The sequence below is a fragment of the Cherax quadricarinatus genome, chromosome 30, assembly GCF_038502225.1.
Source record: "Cherax quadricarinatus isolate ZL_2023a chromosome 30, ASM3850222v1, whole genome shotgun sequence".
NCBI classification, from domain to species: Eukaryota; Metazoa; Arthropoda; class Malacostraca; order Decapoda; family Parastacidae; genus Cherax; species Cherax quadricarinatus.
The window spans coordinates 20,453,799-20,470,849 of NC_091321.1; the positions used below are offsets into that span (position 1 = coordinate 20,453,799).

At 43.6% G+C, this 17,051-nt stretch overlaps 1 protein-coding gene across 4 annotated transcripts in view; it reads left to right on the forward strand.

Moving 5' to 3' along the window:
• The window catches only part of LOC128692743 (uncharacterized), a 23,910-nt gene extending 9,196 nt beyond the window's left edge, over positions 1 to 14,714 (forward strand). For 3 of the 4 annotated variants that reach the window (XM_053782075.2, XM_053782072.2, XM_053782074.2), the window contains exons 2-5: positions 8,431 to 10,153; positions 11,051 to 11,134; positions 11,447 to 11,639; positions 13,789 to 14,714. In XM_053782075.2, the coding sequence (XP_053638050.2) occupies positions 8,671 to 10,153; positions 11,051 to 11,134; positions 11,447 to 11,639; positions 13,789 to 13,900 (1,872 nt within the window). In that variant the 5' untranslated portion in view covers positions 8,431 to 8,670 and the 3' untranslated portion in view covers positions 13,901 to 14,714. The remainder of the gene's footprint in view (positions 1 to 8,430; positions 10,154 to 11,050; positions 11,135 to 11,446; positions 11,640 to 13,788) is intronic. The other variant, XM_053782076.2, reaches the window with a different exon arrangement.
• Positions 14,715 to 17,051: the final 2,337 nt, after the last annotated feature.

The window sequence follows — 17,051 nt, forward strand, 5'->3', positions numbered from 1 at the left end:
GATGCTGTTTATTCTGTTGTTGCTGATACTGTTTATTCTGTTGTTGCTGATACTGTTTATTCTGTTGTTGCTGATACTGTTTATTCTGTTGTTGCTGATGCTATTTATTCTGTTGTTGCTGATGCTGTTTATTCTGTTGTTGCTGATTCTGTTTATTCTGTTGTTGCTGATACTGTTTATTCTGTTGTTGCTGATGCTGTTTATTCTGTTGTTGCTGTTTCTGTTCATTCTGTTGTTGCTCCTTCTGTTGCTGCTTTTGTTCATTCTGTTGCTCCTGTTCATTCTGTTGCTGCTCCTTCTATTCATTCTGTTGTTGCTCCTCTTCATTCTGTTGTTCCTTCTGTTCATTCTGTTGTTGCTCCTGTTCATTCTGTTTCTACTGCTACTTTGTTGCTGCTTTTATGTTGTTGCTGTTTATGCTATTATTGCTACTCCTAGTCTTCCTATATCTGTTGCTGCTAGCAGTTGCTGTTGCTGCTTTTCCTATCCATGTTGTCGCTGTTGGTACTAAACAGTCAATTTTAGTACCCTTCGATCGATTATATTTGTCTATAAGTGATGAGGAATTAGCCACAGTAGATGCGCAAATGTTTTTACTCTGAGGTTTTCCATCTATATCACACGTCTGCCTGGTTGTCCATCTCTGTTTTGAACCTTCTGTGGCTGTGCCACAGCACAGACGACTGTAAACCTCTCTGTGCTCAGGCTGCTTTCTTAGTAGGAATAATAAAAGCATTGCATAACTATCTTTCAAACTGCAGACGAAACGACACATTTCGGTCCGTTTTGGGCCACCTGTACTGGTCCAGGACCGACCTTACTGGACCAGGACTGACCTTTGCTGGACCAGGACCGGCCTGTACTGGTCCAGGACCGACCGAAGCGTTGATTTTTGTCTCCAATTTTTGGTTTAGTTGTGAACTGTGGATGTGTCAGCTGTTGCTGCCTCAGTATTGTGGGTGTGTTGTGAGTTGTTACTGTCACGGTATTGTGGGAGTGTTGTGAATTGTTCTGCCACGGTATTGTGTTGTGAGTTGTTCTGCCACGGTATTGTGTGTTGTGAGTTGTTCTGCCACGGTATTGTGTGTTGTGAGTTGTTCTGCCATGGTATTGTGTGTTGTGAGTTGTTCTGCCATGGTATTGTGGGTGTGTTGCGAGTTGTTACTGTCACGGTATTGTGGGTGTGCTGTCAGCTGTTGCTGCCACGGTATTCTGGGTGTGTTGTGAGTCGTTAGTGACACAGTATTGTGGGTGTGCTGTCACGGTATTGTGGGTGTGTTGTTAGCTGTTGCTGCCACGGTATCTTAGGTGTGTTGTGAGTTGTTGCTGCTTTGGTATTGTGGGTGTGTTGTTAGCTGTTGCTGCCACGGTATTGTGGATGAGTTGTTAGCTGTTGCTGTCACGGTATTGTAGGTGTTTTGTCAGTTACTGCCGCGGTATTGTGGGTGTGTTGTTGCCACCAAAGTATTGGTGTAACTTTTATTCACCATCAGATTATACGGCCACCTCTAAGTAGACAGGTTGGTTGGTTAATGGAGCATAAAGCCTATCTACTATACTAATCATTAAGGATCCATGTCACTTATTCACCACCAGTCAAGAATAGTTTAATGCATAAAATAATGATGAGAGTAAGCTCTCAGCATACATATACACAGAGAAACATACACCACACGGTGTATATGTATTATTGAAGTACGCAGTGTACTTGTATTTCTCACATATTAAGTGTTAGACAAGAAAACATTATCATGCAAGTATGATGATGTGGGGCAGCGGGCCTCCAGCGGCAACAGCCTGATTGATCAGGCAAACACCAGACGAACCTGACCCATGGCCGGGCTCTGAGAGTAGTTAAACTCTCGAAAATCTTCAAAGGCATATCAAAGGTCAAAGGTAAGTAAAGTGAATCAGTAAGGTTTAATGACTGGGATGATGGTTCAGTTAACACTTGAAAAGTTCCTCTACACAGAACAAGTTATTGTAAATGTAATTGAAAAAAAAATGAACATCGGAATTTAAACTAGAGTATGGGAGGCCTTCATGACCCAGTCTGTTCGTCACTTGTTTTTCATTTAACTTACGAACTGTATTTATAAAGAATAACGTATAGTGGAACTTTATATCAGAGTTGACTGTACCTTACGTCATTTATACGCAACCTGCACACACAAGCTTATGACGACGTTTCGGTCCGATTGGGACCATTAACTCCTGCCGAGGCTGGGATCTGTCGAGGTTGGGATCTGTCGAGGTTGGGATCTGTCGAGGTTGGGATCTGTCGAGGTTGTGATCTGTTGAGGTTGGGATCTGTCGAGGCTGAGATCTGTCGAGGTTGTGATCTGTCGAGGTTGTGATCTGTCGAGGTTGTGATCTGTCGAGGTTGTGATCTGTCGAGGTTGGGATCTGTCGAGGTTGGGATCTGTCGAGGTTGGGATCTGTCGAGGTTGGGATCAGTCGAGGTTGGGATCTGTCGAGGTTGGGATCTGTCGAGGTTGGGATCTGTCGAGGTTGGGATCTGTCGAGGTTGGGATCTGTCGAGGTTGGGATCTGTCGAGGTTGGCATCTGTCGAGGTTGGCATCTGTCGAGGTTGGGATCTGTCGAGGTTGGGATCAGTCGAGGTTGGGATCTGTCGAGGTTGGGATCTGTCGAGGTTGAGATCTGTCGAGGTTGGCATCTGTCGAGGTTGGGATCTGTCGAGGTTGGCATCTGTCGAGGTTGGGATCTGTCGAGGTTGTGATCTGTCGAGGTTGGGATCTGTCGAGGTTGGGATCTGTCGAGGTTGGGATCTGTCGAGGTTGGGATCTGTCGAGATTGTGATCTGTTGAGGTTGGGATCTGTCGAGGTTGGGATCTGTCGAGGTTGGGATCTGTCGAGGTTGGGATCTGTCGAGGTTGGGATCTGTCGAGGTTGGGATCTGTCGAGGTTGGCATCTGTCTAGGTTGGCATCTGTCGAGGTTGGCATCTGTCGAGGTTGGGATCTGTCGAGGTTGGGATCAGTCGAGGTTGGGATCTGTCGAGGTTGGGATCTGTCGAAGTTGAGATCTGTCGAGGTTGGGATCTGTCGAGGTTGGCATCTGTCGAGGTTGGCATCTGTCGAGGTTGGGATCTGTCGAGGTTGTGATCTGTCGAGGTTGGGATCTGTCGAGGTTGGGATCTGTCGAGGTTGGGATCTGTCGAGGTTGTGATCTGTTGAGGTTGGGATCTGTCGAGGTTGGGATCAGTCGAGGTTGGCATCTGTCGAGGCTGGCATCTGTCGAGGTTGGCATCTGTCGAGGTTGGCATCTGTCTAGGTTGGCATCTGTCGAGGTTGGGATCTGTCGAGGTTGGGGTCTATCGAGGTTGGGATCTGTCGAGGTTGGGATCTGTCGAGGTTGGCATCTGTCGAGGTTGGCATCTGTCGAGGTTGGCATCTGTCGAGGTTGGCATCTGTCAAGGTTGGGATCTGTCGAGGTTGGGATCTGTCGAGGTTGGGATCTGTCGAGGTTGGGATCTGTCGAGGTTGGCATCTGTCGAGGTTGGCATCTGTCGAGGTTGGCATCTGTCGAGGTTGGGATCTGTCGAGGTTGGGATCAGTCGAGGTTGGGATCTGTCGAGGTTGGGATCTGTCGAGGTTGGCATCTGTCGAGGTTGGCATCTGTCGAGGTTGGCATCTGTCGAGGTTGGGATCTGTCGAGGTTGTGATCTGTCGAGGTTGGGATCTGTCGAGGTTGGGATCTGTCGAGGTTGGGATCTGTCGAGGTTGGGATCTGTCGAGGTTGTGATCTGTTGAGGTTGGGATCTGTCGAGGTTGGGATCAGTCGAGGTTGGCATCTGTCGAGGTTGGCATCTGTCGAGGTTGGCATCTGTCGAGGTTGGCATCTGTCTAGGTTGGCATCTGTCGAGGTTGGGATCTGTCGAGGTTGGGATCTATCGAGGTTGGGATCTGTCGAGGTTGGGATCTGTCGAGGTTGGGATCTGTCGAGGTTGGGATCTGTCGAGGTTGGGATCTGTCGAGGTTGGGATCTGTCGAGGTTGGGATCTGTCGAGGTTGTTATCTGTCGAGGTTGTGATCTGTCGAGGTTGTGATCTGTTGAGGTTGGGATCTGTCGAGGTTGGGATCAGTCGAGGTTGGGATCTGTCCTGGTTGTGATCTGTCGAGGTTGGGATCTGTCGAGGTTGGGATCAGTCGAGGTTGGGATCTGTCCTGGTTGTGATCTGTCGAGGTTGGGATCTGTCGAGGGAGGCATCTGTCGAGGTTGGCATCTGTCGAGGTTGGGATCTGTCGAGGTTGGGATCTGTCGAGGTTGGCATCTGTCGAGGTTGGGATCTGTCGAGGTTGGGATCTGTCGAGGTTGGGATCTGTCGAGGTTGGCATCTGTCGAGGTTGGCATCTGTCGAGGTTGGCATCTGTCGAGGTTGGCATCTGACGAGGTTGGCATCTGTCGAGGTTGGGACCTGCCGAGGTTGGGACCTGCCGAGGTTGGAACCTGCCGAGGTTGGGACCTGCCGAGGTTGGGACCTGCCGAGGTTGGGACCTGCCGAGATTGGGACCTGCCGAGGTTGGAATCTGCCGAGGTTGGGATCTACCGAGGTTGGGACCTGCCGAGGTTGGGACCTGCCGAGGTTGGGACCTGCCGAGGTTGGGACCTGCCGAGGTTGGGACCTGCCGAGGTTGGGACCTGCCGAGGTTGGGACCTGCCGAGGTTGGGACCTGCCGAGGTTGGGACCTGCCGAGGTTGGGAGCCCCGCGAATCACCATGAGATGATGGTCACTGCCTCTTCAAGTTGAAGAGAACTATTATTGTACCCAGCTTTGGTCTCCTAGCTGTTCTCAGCTGTGGACCCTAGCTTCTCTCAGTTTTGGTCCTAGCTGCTTTCAGCTGTGCCCCCTAGTTGGGATCTACCGAGGTTGGGACCTGCCGAGGTTGGGACCTGCCGAGGTTGGGACCTGCCGAGGTTGGGACCTGCCGAGGTTGGGACCTGCCGAGATTGGGACCTGCCGAGGTTGGAATCTGCCGAGGTTGGGATCTACCGAGGTTGGGACCTGCCGAGGTTGGGACCTGCCGAGGTTGGGACCTGCCGAGGTTGGGACCTGCCGAGGTTGGGACCTGCCGAGGTTGGGACCTGCCGAGGTTGGGACCTGCCGAGGTTGGGACCTGCCGAGGTTGGGACCTGCCGAGGTTGGGAGCCCCGCGAATCACCATGAGATGATGGTCACTGCCTCTTCAAGTTGAAGAGAACTATTATTGTACCCAGCTTTGGTCTCCTAGCTGTTCTCAGCTGTGGACCCTAGCTTCTCTCAGTTTTGGTCCTAGCTGCTTTCAGCTGTGCCCCCTAGCTGCTCTCAGCTGTGCCCCCTAGCTGCTCTCAGCTGTGGCTCCTAGCTACTCTCAGCTGTAGTCCCTAGCTGCTCTCGGCTGTGGTCCCTAACTACTCTCAGCTGTAGCCCCTAGCTGCTCTCAGTTGTGGTCCCTAGCTGCTTTCAGCTGTGGTCCTTAGCTTCTCTCAGTTTTGATCCTAGCTGCTCTCAGCTGTGCCCCCTAGCTGCTCTCAGCTGTGCCCCCTAGCTGCTCTCAGCTTTGGTCCCCTAGCTCCTCTCAGCTGTGGTCCCTAGCTGCTTTCAGCTGTGGTCCTTAGCTTCTCTCAGTTTTGGTCCTAGCTGCTCTCAGCTGTGCCCCCTAGCTGCTCTCAGCTGTGCCCCCTAGCTGCTCTCGGCTGTGGTCCCTAACTACTCTCAGCTGTAGTCCCTAGCTGCTCTCAGTTGTGGTCCCTAGCTGCTCTCAGCTGTGGTCCCTAGCTGCTCTCAGCTGCTGTCCCTAGCTGCTCTCAGCTGTGGTCCCTAGCTGCTCTCAGCTGTGGTCCCTAGCTGCTCTCAGCTGTGGTCCCTAGCTGCTCTCAGCTGTGGCCCCTAGCTTCTCTCAGCTGTGGCCCCTAGCTGCTCTCAGCTGTGGCCCCTAGCTGCTCTCAGCTGTGGCCCCTAGCTGCTCTCATCTGTGGCCCCTAGCTGCTCTCAACTGTGGCCCCTAGCTGCTCTCAGCTGTGGCCCCTAGCTGCTCTCAGCTGTGGCCCCTAGCTTCTCTCAGCTGTGGCCCCTAGCTGCTCTCAGCTGTGGCCCCTAGCTTCTCTCAGGTGTAGTCCCTTGCTGCTCTCGGCTGTGGTCCCTAACTACTCTCAGCTGTAGTCCCTAGCTGCTCTCGGCTGTGGTCCCTAACTACTCTCAGCTGTAGCCCCTAGCTGCTCTCAGTTGTGGTCCCTAGCTGCTCTCAGCTGTGGTCCCTAGCTGCTCTCAGCTGTGGTCCCTAGCTGCTCTCAGCTGTGGCCCCTAGCTTCTCTCAGCTGTGGCCCCTAGCTGCTCTCAGCTGTGGCCCCTAGCTGCTCTCAGCTGTGGCCCCTAGCTGCTCTCATCTGTGGCCCCTAGCTGCTCTCAACTGTGGCCCCTAGCTGCTCTCAGCTGTGGCCCCTAGCTGCTCTCAGCTGTGGCCCCTAGCTGCTCTCAGCTGTGGCCCCTAGCTGCTCTCAGCTGTAGTCCCTAGCTGCTCTCGGCTGTGGTCCCTAACTACTCTCAGCAGTAGCCCCTAGCTGCTCTCAGTTGTGGTCCCTAGCTGCTCTCAGCTGTGGTCCCTAGCTTCTCTCAACAGTGATCCTCAGCTTCTCTCAACAGTCTAACCTAACTGCTAAAACTCTTGTCCACACCTCAAAGTATTCATGTGTTCACTGGTAGGTTGGTTAATAGGGTTTGAACCCTGTCGGCTACACGAGAGTCATCAACACTACATGCAACCTATTCACCCCCAGTCAAGAATACTTGAATCCCTGAAATAGAGGATTAGTTAGGCTTTGAGCGTATATATGCCAAGAAACTTACATTTCTCCGTGTTTTGGTACGTTATCATGTCTGAATCAGGTTAGTGTTTCCCACTAATATGTGAGTCGTTTTACTAAAATAATGGTACACGCCATGGACAAGTTGATGATTAAGACACATGAGCCACACTTGGATATAATTATTTTAGGAATAAATTCACCATCGTGTTGCACGCGTTGAGTCGTGTGGAAATCTGGTCTGTAGATTCAGGTTAGGAAGGTGGTGATAGATACTTATGTAATAAAATCTGTCTTCCAATAGATATTTGTGTGTTATTATCCTTAGTGATGATGAGGGTCTTGTACGGTGACGTGGGTGTATAGTTACGTGGGAGTACGGTGACGGTGGTGTATGTTGACGTGGGTGTACGGTGACGTGGGTGTATGTTGACGTGGGTGTACGGTGACGTGGGTGTACGGTGACGTGGGTGTATGGTTACGTGGGTGTTCGTCAAACAACTTCTCAGTCATTCAACATCCGCTGACGTAACCCAGCTACGCTTCCTACCCCATTCGCAGTCACTATATTGTATTTTAGTACTTATGAACAAGAAGTATTCTTCTTTCTCTCTCACTATCTTTAAATCAATATACATTCAACAGATGTATCTTACGTCAAGGACTTGATTTTCACCTATAATCAACAAAGCATTTATCTGTACAGTGTTCAACGTCTATCACAAAGGAGGAATCTGTGTACATAAATGATATGTCGAGTTCTGGATGTATAATAGTATCTTTTGAAAAAAATGTTAGTCTGTCAAAAAATGTCACAAGTGTCCATCTTTTGATATTCTGTTTCTCAAACGAGTCAGACATCGGCCGAGCTGCGAAGCCCATGTCTTTAAAACTAAGATTTAATATGAGAGCGAAATGAAAATATGTAAGAAACGCTTATTGTTCATCATTCACAAATTCACCAGGATGTATGTGATTCGTCTTTTAAAACCACCACGGCTGTACTGCGCAACAAGTAATTAATAGTCAACGTCCTTACTGTGAGCAATATATAGTACCCTTGGTTGGCACCTACTGGTTGTGTTCTTCAGTCTTGGGAAGAACTTTGAGTTATCTGTCTGCCACTGACCTCTCCTCTACCCTCACTGGTGATACGTGTGTTCTGGGAACCGAGCTGCTCTCTGTTGAAAAACGCTGCTCTCTAATTAAGGCGCTGCTCTCTGTGCATTTTACATAATGTGTAAATATTTACTTTTTAATGTTTCATACATTCTTCTTAAATTTTTGTAATTATTCCATGCACATATATTTAAATTTTGTCCGGCATCAGTACTTCTGTGATGCAATGTCAGAATAATGACAAACATGTAAGTTGTGTGACTTCACTACGTCCGACAGCTTCAACAGTTGCACTGGTGGGATGCCAGGAGAATTTTCAACTAACGGGATAAAGCATACGTGTAAGATCTGTCTTTATTGAGTGATGTTTTGCATCGTTGTCTTTTATTCGGTCCAGTAGCCCAGTTGTGCGAAAGCATAAAATTGTATATGTCTGTATCACATATCATATATATCGTTTTCTTAGAAGACACACACTGAAATGATAATTTCCTTTCCTTTTTCAGGAATATTTGGTGTACACAACATTGGAATGGAAAAAGCCCCAGTCAGTAAACACACCAGTCATTGATTTCCTGTCATCCACAGACTGTTGTGTGCAGTCGGAGATATTAACTTAACAAAGAAACTATCGGCGAGGCACTAAACTTACGGAAGAGAACTGTTAGAGAGGAATTAAATAAGCAAGAGAGAGTCAGCGAGAGTGTGAGGAGGACAAGAAAGAGCTGAACAGGACACTGGCTGTTATGAGTTCCACCAGTCAAGGAAAATGGCCCGTAAAGAAAAGAAAGTACTTCTCTTCATTAGGTCAAGACCAAGTGTCCCTGGATCCATCACTCCAGCCCACTGTCTCTGCTGCCCCACCACCTCAAAACCATGTCCACCCCGCGTCAGATCAAATGCCGAATCCCTCTGCGACATTGTCTGCATCATTACACCAAGATCTACCATCATCTGCATCATTACACCAATCTCAGGGGACCTGTCTGTCCCCCAAACTGCTACAACTATCACCTAGATCGCTGCCTGAAGGCCGGAAGTCCGTTTTAGTATCAGAAAGTGGCCGAGTAACATCCAGTTCACTAAATGAAGGTCATTTAGCCACTAGGCCACTGTATGAAGATTCTGTTTCTTCCATATCACTATATAAAGATCGGATTTTGAATAGATTACCACACCAAGATCGGATTTTGACTAGATCACCACATCCAGAGCAAGTGGCCCCTATGTCACCATACTTGGACCGGGCGTCTTCTCAGTCACCATACCCAAGCCCGAAATCCTCTAGTTCACCGCACCAAGACCGACTGTTAAATAGATCACCACACCAAGACCGGCTGTTAAATAGATCACATCATGATCAGCTGTTGAATAGGTCACCACATCATGACCGGATGACTGATATGTCTCCACACATGGACCGGATGCTTTCTCTGTCACCATACCCAAGAAGAACATCCTCCAGGTCACCACATCAAGACCGGATGTCCTCCAGATCACCATATGAGGACCAGATGCACTCTCCATTACAATGCCAGGACCAACACTCACCTGATTCAAGCATACTTTCACCCAGGTCCTACGAGAACACTTCACCCAGATCCAGCGGGAGTTTCTCACCAGCGTCCTATGAAACTCCCTCGCCAATGTCCTACATAACCCTCACCCCTGTGACTTATCATAGTGCTCATCCGACTTCGCACCAGTCTCCCGTCAGATCCTACCGGCCACAGGTCATTCCAAGTTCATGGGAAGGTAAAATCGACCCTCAAGAAAATCACAGTCATTACCCCAGCCAAGCGCATTCAGAGGGTCACGTCCACTGGTCCATACACCCACCTCACGTCCAGCAAGACCCATACATCCCCGGCCTGAAGCAGGAGTCCTTCAGTCACACTCATCAGGATGGTTGCAATATCATCCACTATGACCAATATAGTGTAAGCCCAAAGACTGCCTACAGTCACACACATCAGAATGCTTCCATAGATACCTACCAGAAATCTTATAGCCACGTTCGTCCTTGCAACAACGTCCATGAACACCAGTACAACACAACCCCGAAGGATGCCCACAGCCACACCAATCAAAAATCCTATGGTCACCCCGACCGTGAGTTCTACAGCCAATCCTATACGGACATCTATAACAGTCGCACCAACTCTCCGGAAGAAGGAGCTCTCGTAATTGACCTGGAGGAGGAAGCAATGGATCTTCGCCTGGCAGCAAGTGAGTTAAACTTTTCCTTCAACAATCTGCTCTCATTTATCAGGCCAATTGTCTTGTGAGGTGGCCAACGTCACTTTCTTAACGCTTCCTCTAAACTTCCAAATACCATATTCTCTATTTTAAATTTGGTTGCACGTGCGTCTTCGCAGTCAGGTATGTAATTCGACGATAATGTTCTTCACTTGAGTTATCATGATGATCTGGCAAAAAAAAAAATCCAAGGATATTTTCTATAAATGAGGCACACCGTGTCTTGATATCAGCCTTGGCTATGCGTGCACTAAATACAGCCACCTGGGAGCACATAGCTACACCCGGACGTGATGTAGCTTAATAGTTGTATATAAAGTGTAAGAAGAACTAGTCATTGTAAAGAAGCTGTCCTAATTCAGTTGTTTTTCATTGTCCGTTTGTATCAGTATATTAAATATGTGACATGTATACTTCATCGGCCTTGTTTACCCTGTCACGAATCGCTCAGGCCTAAATATTACTATTTTTTGTCCACTTTCTCGTGAGCAGAGCTTTGCCTGGCGCAACTAAGTGCAAAATGTAATAAAATGTTCAACGGTGTACACGCTTATAATTCAATAATAATTATTAAAACCCGCATACAGAAAAAATAAAAAAAAATCTGCATAATATTAGTTATATAAAAATTGCAGTTTAACATTCTTGAAACAAAATATCACTTTCAACTCAAATACATGGTAATACTTCTTACAGATTTGTATACCTTCATGGGTGCGATATACAGTTTTTCTTACTAAGTATACCTTTGTAGACATTAGTATTATTATTATTATAATCAAAAAGAAGCGCTAAGCCACAAGGGCTATACAGGCAGACATCTTGAAGGAGGAAAACATTACATTGTACTCGTTTGTTTATCTTCAGAGATTGATGCTCAGGAGCCAATGGATGAAGACAGTCAAGGAACCCATGACTCCCTCAAGAAAATCTCCACGAAAAGAAAACGAAGTGAGTGTTGAGTGTGTAGATTCTCTGTGATACTGGAAATACATCTGCACCTCTGCCAGCAACGACGTGTGTGCCAACACTTGTACCTAAAGTCCTACTAAACCTTTAGTTGCATCTGTACCTGATGTGCTACACGCTATGACTTTTTATTTTTTCGTAATTGCATGCTGCTTTTAAAATAGTCCTGTGAATCAACATATGGTTAGCTTTACTATAAAGATGGTCGGGATGCTGCAGAGATTGCGTGAACAGATAAGGATAGGCCATCTAGTTGTACGCAGGAAATGTTTAGAACCTGTCAGTATTACGCAGATCGAGGACCCAAGTCTTGGGAGTTCCTGATGCGTCTTCTGGCTGACGAGGCGACCAATCCTTCAGTGATCCGGTGGGAGGACGAGGCTGCGGCCACCTTCAGACTGGTACAGCCTCAGGAGATCGCCCGCATGTGGGGAACCCGCTCCAGCAAACCCAACCTTTCCTACAATAACTTTGCCAGAGCTCTCAGGTCAGTCATCCTATAAGAACTCTACCAAGCTTTCAGGCCAGTTATCCAGTTCTCTTAAAGATGAGCTTAGCTTTTCTGTATGTTGTTGTAGTTGTCAATTATAATAACCGAGAAGCTCCTTGAAGCATTAGTGTGTCGGGAAAGTATTTAGTTGGGCTCACAACTTTGCATTTCCATCTAAGCACAAAAGTTGTCATCCTGTGTGAATTTCTATTTTTTTTAATTCATAGAGGAAGCTCCAAACCCGTAGGGTGATAAGGTTCGATCAAAGGATGAGCAGTTTAGATCCATTTGCTTGACTGCAGAGCCTCTCACCGGCGTTAAGGAACCTAATTTTGGGGAACTTTTCCTTAGCCACTATAGTACTATATGAAATAATTTCTGAAAGGAGAGACTGGATGTAGTGCGTGGCATTCTTCTTATACATCTCCAGGAATCTCTCAGTTGGGATCATAATGTAATCCGCGACTGCCAGCTGAAATAAGATTTGTTTGAAAGAACCAGAATATATTTGGCTTGAAGGACCAGCTGTTATGTGGTAAAATGTGTTTATTGTTGAAGTCTAGTCTAGTGTACTCATAGTTTATAGATGACATTGACAAAGACTCAGATGGACTCTACATTATACATTGAGAAACACCACTAATTGTGAGGTTTCGGATTAATTTATTCACAGCCAAGGGCTGCAAGAATGAATTACTAGTGTATGAGACATGATGGAAAGGGTTTAATTAAGCAAAATTTAACATAAATGAATGTGAGCTTATACCTTTGTTGTATCATAACTGTCATTAGATATAAATGAAATTTATGTTATAATGCATGTAACACGTCTTTTAAACGGAAAATGACTAAAGCAGCAGTAACTCAGCTTCTTAAAGCAACATTACTACAGCTTCAGGAAAAACTCAGTGCACATTGCTGGTTATCTTGTGACTCCTGACATACCAACAAGAAGGTTGGAGGCATTCTTATTTTTAATATAATCGTTATTATTTATACTGTTCATTACACTACAAATTTCTGAAAGTATAGCGTTATCTATCTCATCATTTATGTTTTAAATTTCCAACTTTAAAACAGTTGTTATATTTAATTATCTACGAGTCAAACATCAACACTGAACTACAGGCAGAGTGATGTGTTATTTTCTCCGTACCTAATAAATTATCGAAGATACTTAAGACTACCAAATAATGTATATTCTTCTCCTTATAAAATTGTGATCTTAAGAGGTCTGGTTACCTTATTTTTTATTGTTTGATGCAACAACGATGAATTTTCATACAGTGTACTCCTGAACAAACATATTGACGTATTTAATGAGGGAAAATGGTCTTGTATTCAGAGCCGTTTCTACAACAGATAAGCTAAGGCACACAAATTCACTTGTAGGGTATACAGCATGATGGAAGCCTGGTACGTGTCACGTATTTCAACAGTTTGTCAGTGACTTCAACCATTTCATTTTCTGTTTGATTTTTTTTTATGCCTGCCATGGTGCGTTTTGGGACCTCGGAGAAATTTTAGGGAATTCTTTTGATAAATATTAAATTTCTTATTTAATTTTCAGTGGGTTGGGTTAATTTTAGCCTGTATGTGACATGTGGTTTTTTGTGTATGATGACCCTCGTATAATCGAAAGGCTTTAAACCCCATTAACTAACCAGTCAGCTCGACGTGAAATAACCGTAAACAACTGTACATAAAAGTGATAACAAACAACTACGTAAAAGTGTTAGTGTAAACAACTCTTAAAAGTGATAAACAACTCTTCGTGTTTTCAGCTGGCATGAATTTTTTTTGTTGTTGTTGTCTCGGGTGTCTTATAAATCTCCTTGGAACTCTGAAATAATTATAAGATAAATAAGATTCATGTGCAGCGCCTGGGTATCTATTTTGACGATATCTTGCTATCCACTGACTTCTTCAGTTCAGCACAGAGCATACAAAATGGAGACAGGTGATGCAATCAGTTTCTCAACCTTGATAGAAGGTGGTCAGTTTCTCAGCCTTGATAGAAAGTGGACAATCTCGTAGCCTTGATCGTGAGTTGAGGTTCTCAACCAAAATTTTATCACCCGATTATTGTTTTCAGTCTATATTTTATCTTCCACAGGTGTCATTATTCATGTTTTTCTTTTCACAGGTACCACTATTCCACTAAGTTCCTGACGAAGGTGTCGGAGCGTCAGCTGGTCTACGGCTGTGGGAACGAAGCCTTGAAGTTTTTGGCCAAGCTGAAGAACCAGTCCTGCTAATGGTTCCAGTTGTTCATAGACTCACTAAGGTACCCAACTGGTTCAGTCATAGTCTTACAGAGACGCCAGTCTGGTCCATGGCGTTACTGTGATGGCAACTCCTGGGCGTGCTGAAGTAACTGTTTGTTTCAGTGGTCTTGGTAACTGTGAACCCATGCTGGAAACGCAGCTTGGTTTCTTAAACAGGTTGTTATTCTTGGTTATGTTGAAAAAAATCAGGAGAAATTGATGTTTCAATATTTTACACGTCACCCTGGAACCTGGAACATTGAGCTCAGTGGGGTAGGGGGTTGAGAGTGGGTTGTAGAGTGGAATGTCTCAGTGGCACCTAGTACCTCGAACATCTCAGTGGGATGAGGGATGGGATGTGTTCCTACACTTAGGTAACAAACTTTGCAAGTAAAAAAAAAAACCTGCCATTTTTTTACACTTGGTTTAAATTTTTAAACATTGTATATAAAATTGTTTTTGTATAATGTAAATTCAGTGTGTGTGTTAGTTACCATTTTGTCCTAGGCACATGTCGATTAGTGTGTGTGTGTGTGTGTGTGTGTGTGTGTGTGTGTGTGTGTGTGTGTGTGTGTGTGTGTGTGTGTGTGTGTGTGTGTGTGTGTGTGTGTATGTCGTGCCGAATACGTAAAAACTGGTCAATTAGTAAGAATTCATTTAAAATTAAGTCCTTTCTAAAAAAAAAATTCTTATACGTTTAAAGATACATTTTTTTTCATTTATGTAAATGTAAAAAATAAATAATGTTGTACCAAAAGCACCTTAGAAACTTTACCTGACCTTATTATAACAATCGCAATCTAATTTAGCCTAATTCAGCTAAATATATTTTAAATAAGTTTACAATAGTTTAATAATAAATACAATGAAATATATTTTTTCGTTAGGTTCGGAGGAATTTTCTGAAATTATTGCATACACAAATTTTCGCTTGCCTTATTCGGCAAGAAGATCGTTGCTATTTAAGCCAAAATTGCAAGTTTTACCTATTCGACACGACATTATATATATATATATATATATATATATATATATATATATATATATATATATATATATATATATATATATATATATATATATATATATATATATATATATATATATATATATATATGCAATAAGATCACAGTAAACAGGTGATTTCAGAATATGCAAAACAACCACTCTGAAAGAATAGAGAAATTCCAAGCGCTTTCGTGACTACTCACATTATCAAGGAACTATGAAAGTAAAGCATCCAAGGAAGCTATATAAGGGGTCCGGCCAGCACCTCACTATCAGATCCCACAACGGTTAAACACGTGACGCGCGGCGAGCCAACTTGGATAGGTCCTTTGCACAACTCACCCCACAAACTATTCTACCCAAGAAAATTTAAAAATTATTTGTCCAGTGTATTATTAAATTCTTCCCAAATTCTATTAATTATAAATGGATCTAATTTATATAAACCAAAGGAAATATTCATATTATTGTCAAAACTGCTTTTTATGAAACAAGATTCAATTATATTCCTGTCGACCATGGACTTGCTTGATACTACTTTCTCAACTTTTTGAAAATCAATTGGATGGTTAAAATCTCTTACATGAATAAATAAAGCATTGGAATCTTGTCCAGTTCTAATGCTATATTTATGTTGTTTTAATCTTAGTTCGAGATTTTTACCAGTTTGACCGTAATAAACTTTATCGCAAATTTTACAAGGAATCTTATAGACACATCCATCAGCATTTTGGGGGGAATTCTTTATCAAAAGTTTTTTTACTGTATCAAGATTTTTGAATACAACTTTAATATTAAAAGTCTTAAGAAGAGAAGGCATATCAACCAAATTTTCATGGTAAGGGAGAACCAACATATTTTTAGTTGAATAAGGTTTGTTGTCCCTTTTTGGATTGTAAAAAGTATTTCTAGCAACTTTAAAAGATTTATCAATTACATTTCTTGGGTATTTTAAATCATTACCTATTTCATAAATTTTGGATATTTCCTCATCTATGAACTCAGGACTACAAATTCGTAAAGCTCTCAGAAACATTGATGAGAAAACAGACAGTTTGACTCTATCTTGATGCGAGGAATAATAGTGGACATAGGAACAGTTATTTGTAGGTTTTCTGTAAATTTTAAATTTGAATTCATTATTACCCTTAATAATTAAAACATCTAGAAAAGGCAATGAGTTATTTTCTTCAAACTCAACAGTAAAGTTTATAGAATGGGCTAAGCTATTTAATTTTCCTAGGAAATGGTGTATATCTACATTTTTGGGCATAAGACACAAAATATCATCAACATATCTGAACCATTTAGCTCTATTAGGGAGGATTGTGTTACGTAACCTTGTTTCAAAAAATTCCATGTATAGGTTACTAAGAACAGGTGAAAGAGGGTTTCCCATTGCCATACCAAACTTCTGAGTGTAAAACTTATCATTAAATACAAATTTTGCATCAACAATGCGAAGTTTAATAAGTTTAATGATAGTAGGAACTGGCAATGGTAAATCATAGTTAACGAGTTCTTCAGATAAGAAACTTAATAAATCATCAACAGGAACTTTTGTAAACAAGGAAGTAACATCAAAACTAACCATGTTAAAATCATTTAAGTCAGTCAAGGAGCTTAATTTATCAACCAAGTCTATGTTGTTTTTAACATTAAAGTTAGAAATTTTGCCAACAATAGGGCTCAAAATATCAACAAGCCATTTAGATAATTTATATGAAACTGACCCTGTGGAGTTAATAATTGGTCTGACTGGATTCCCTGGTTTGTGTGTTTTTATTAGTCCATACATGTAAGGCAAAGATGACTAATAAAAACACACAAACCAGGGAATCCAGTCAGACCAATTATTAGCTCCATAGGGTCAGTTTCATATAAATTATCTAAATGGCTTGTTGATATTTTGAGCCCTATTGTTGGCAAAATTTCTAACTTTAATGTTAAAAACAACATAGACTTGGTTGATAAATTAAGCTCCTTGACTGACTTAAATGATTTTAACATGGTTAGTTTTGATGTTACTTCCTTGTTTACAAAAGTTCCTGTTGATGATTTATTAAGTTTCTTATCTGAAGAACTCGTTAACTATGATTTACCATTGCCAGTTCCTACTATCATTAAACTTATT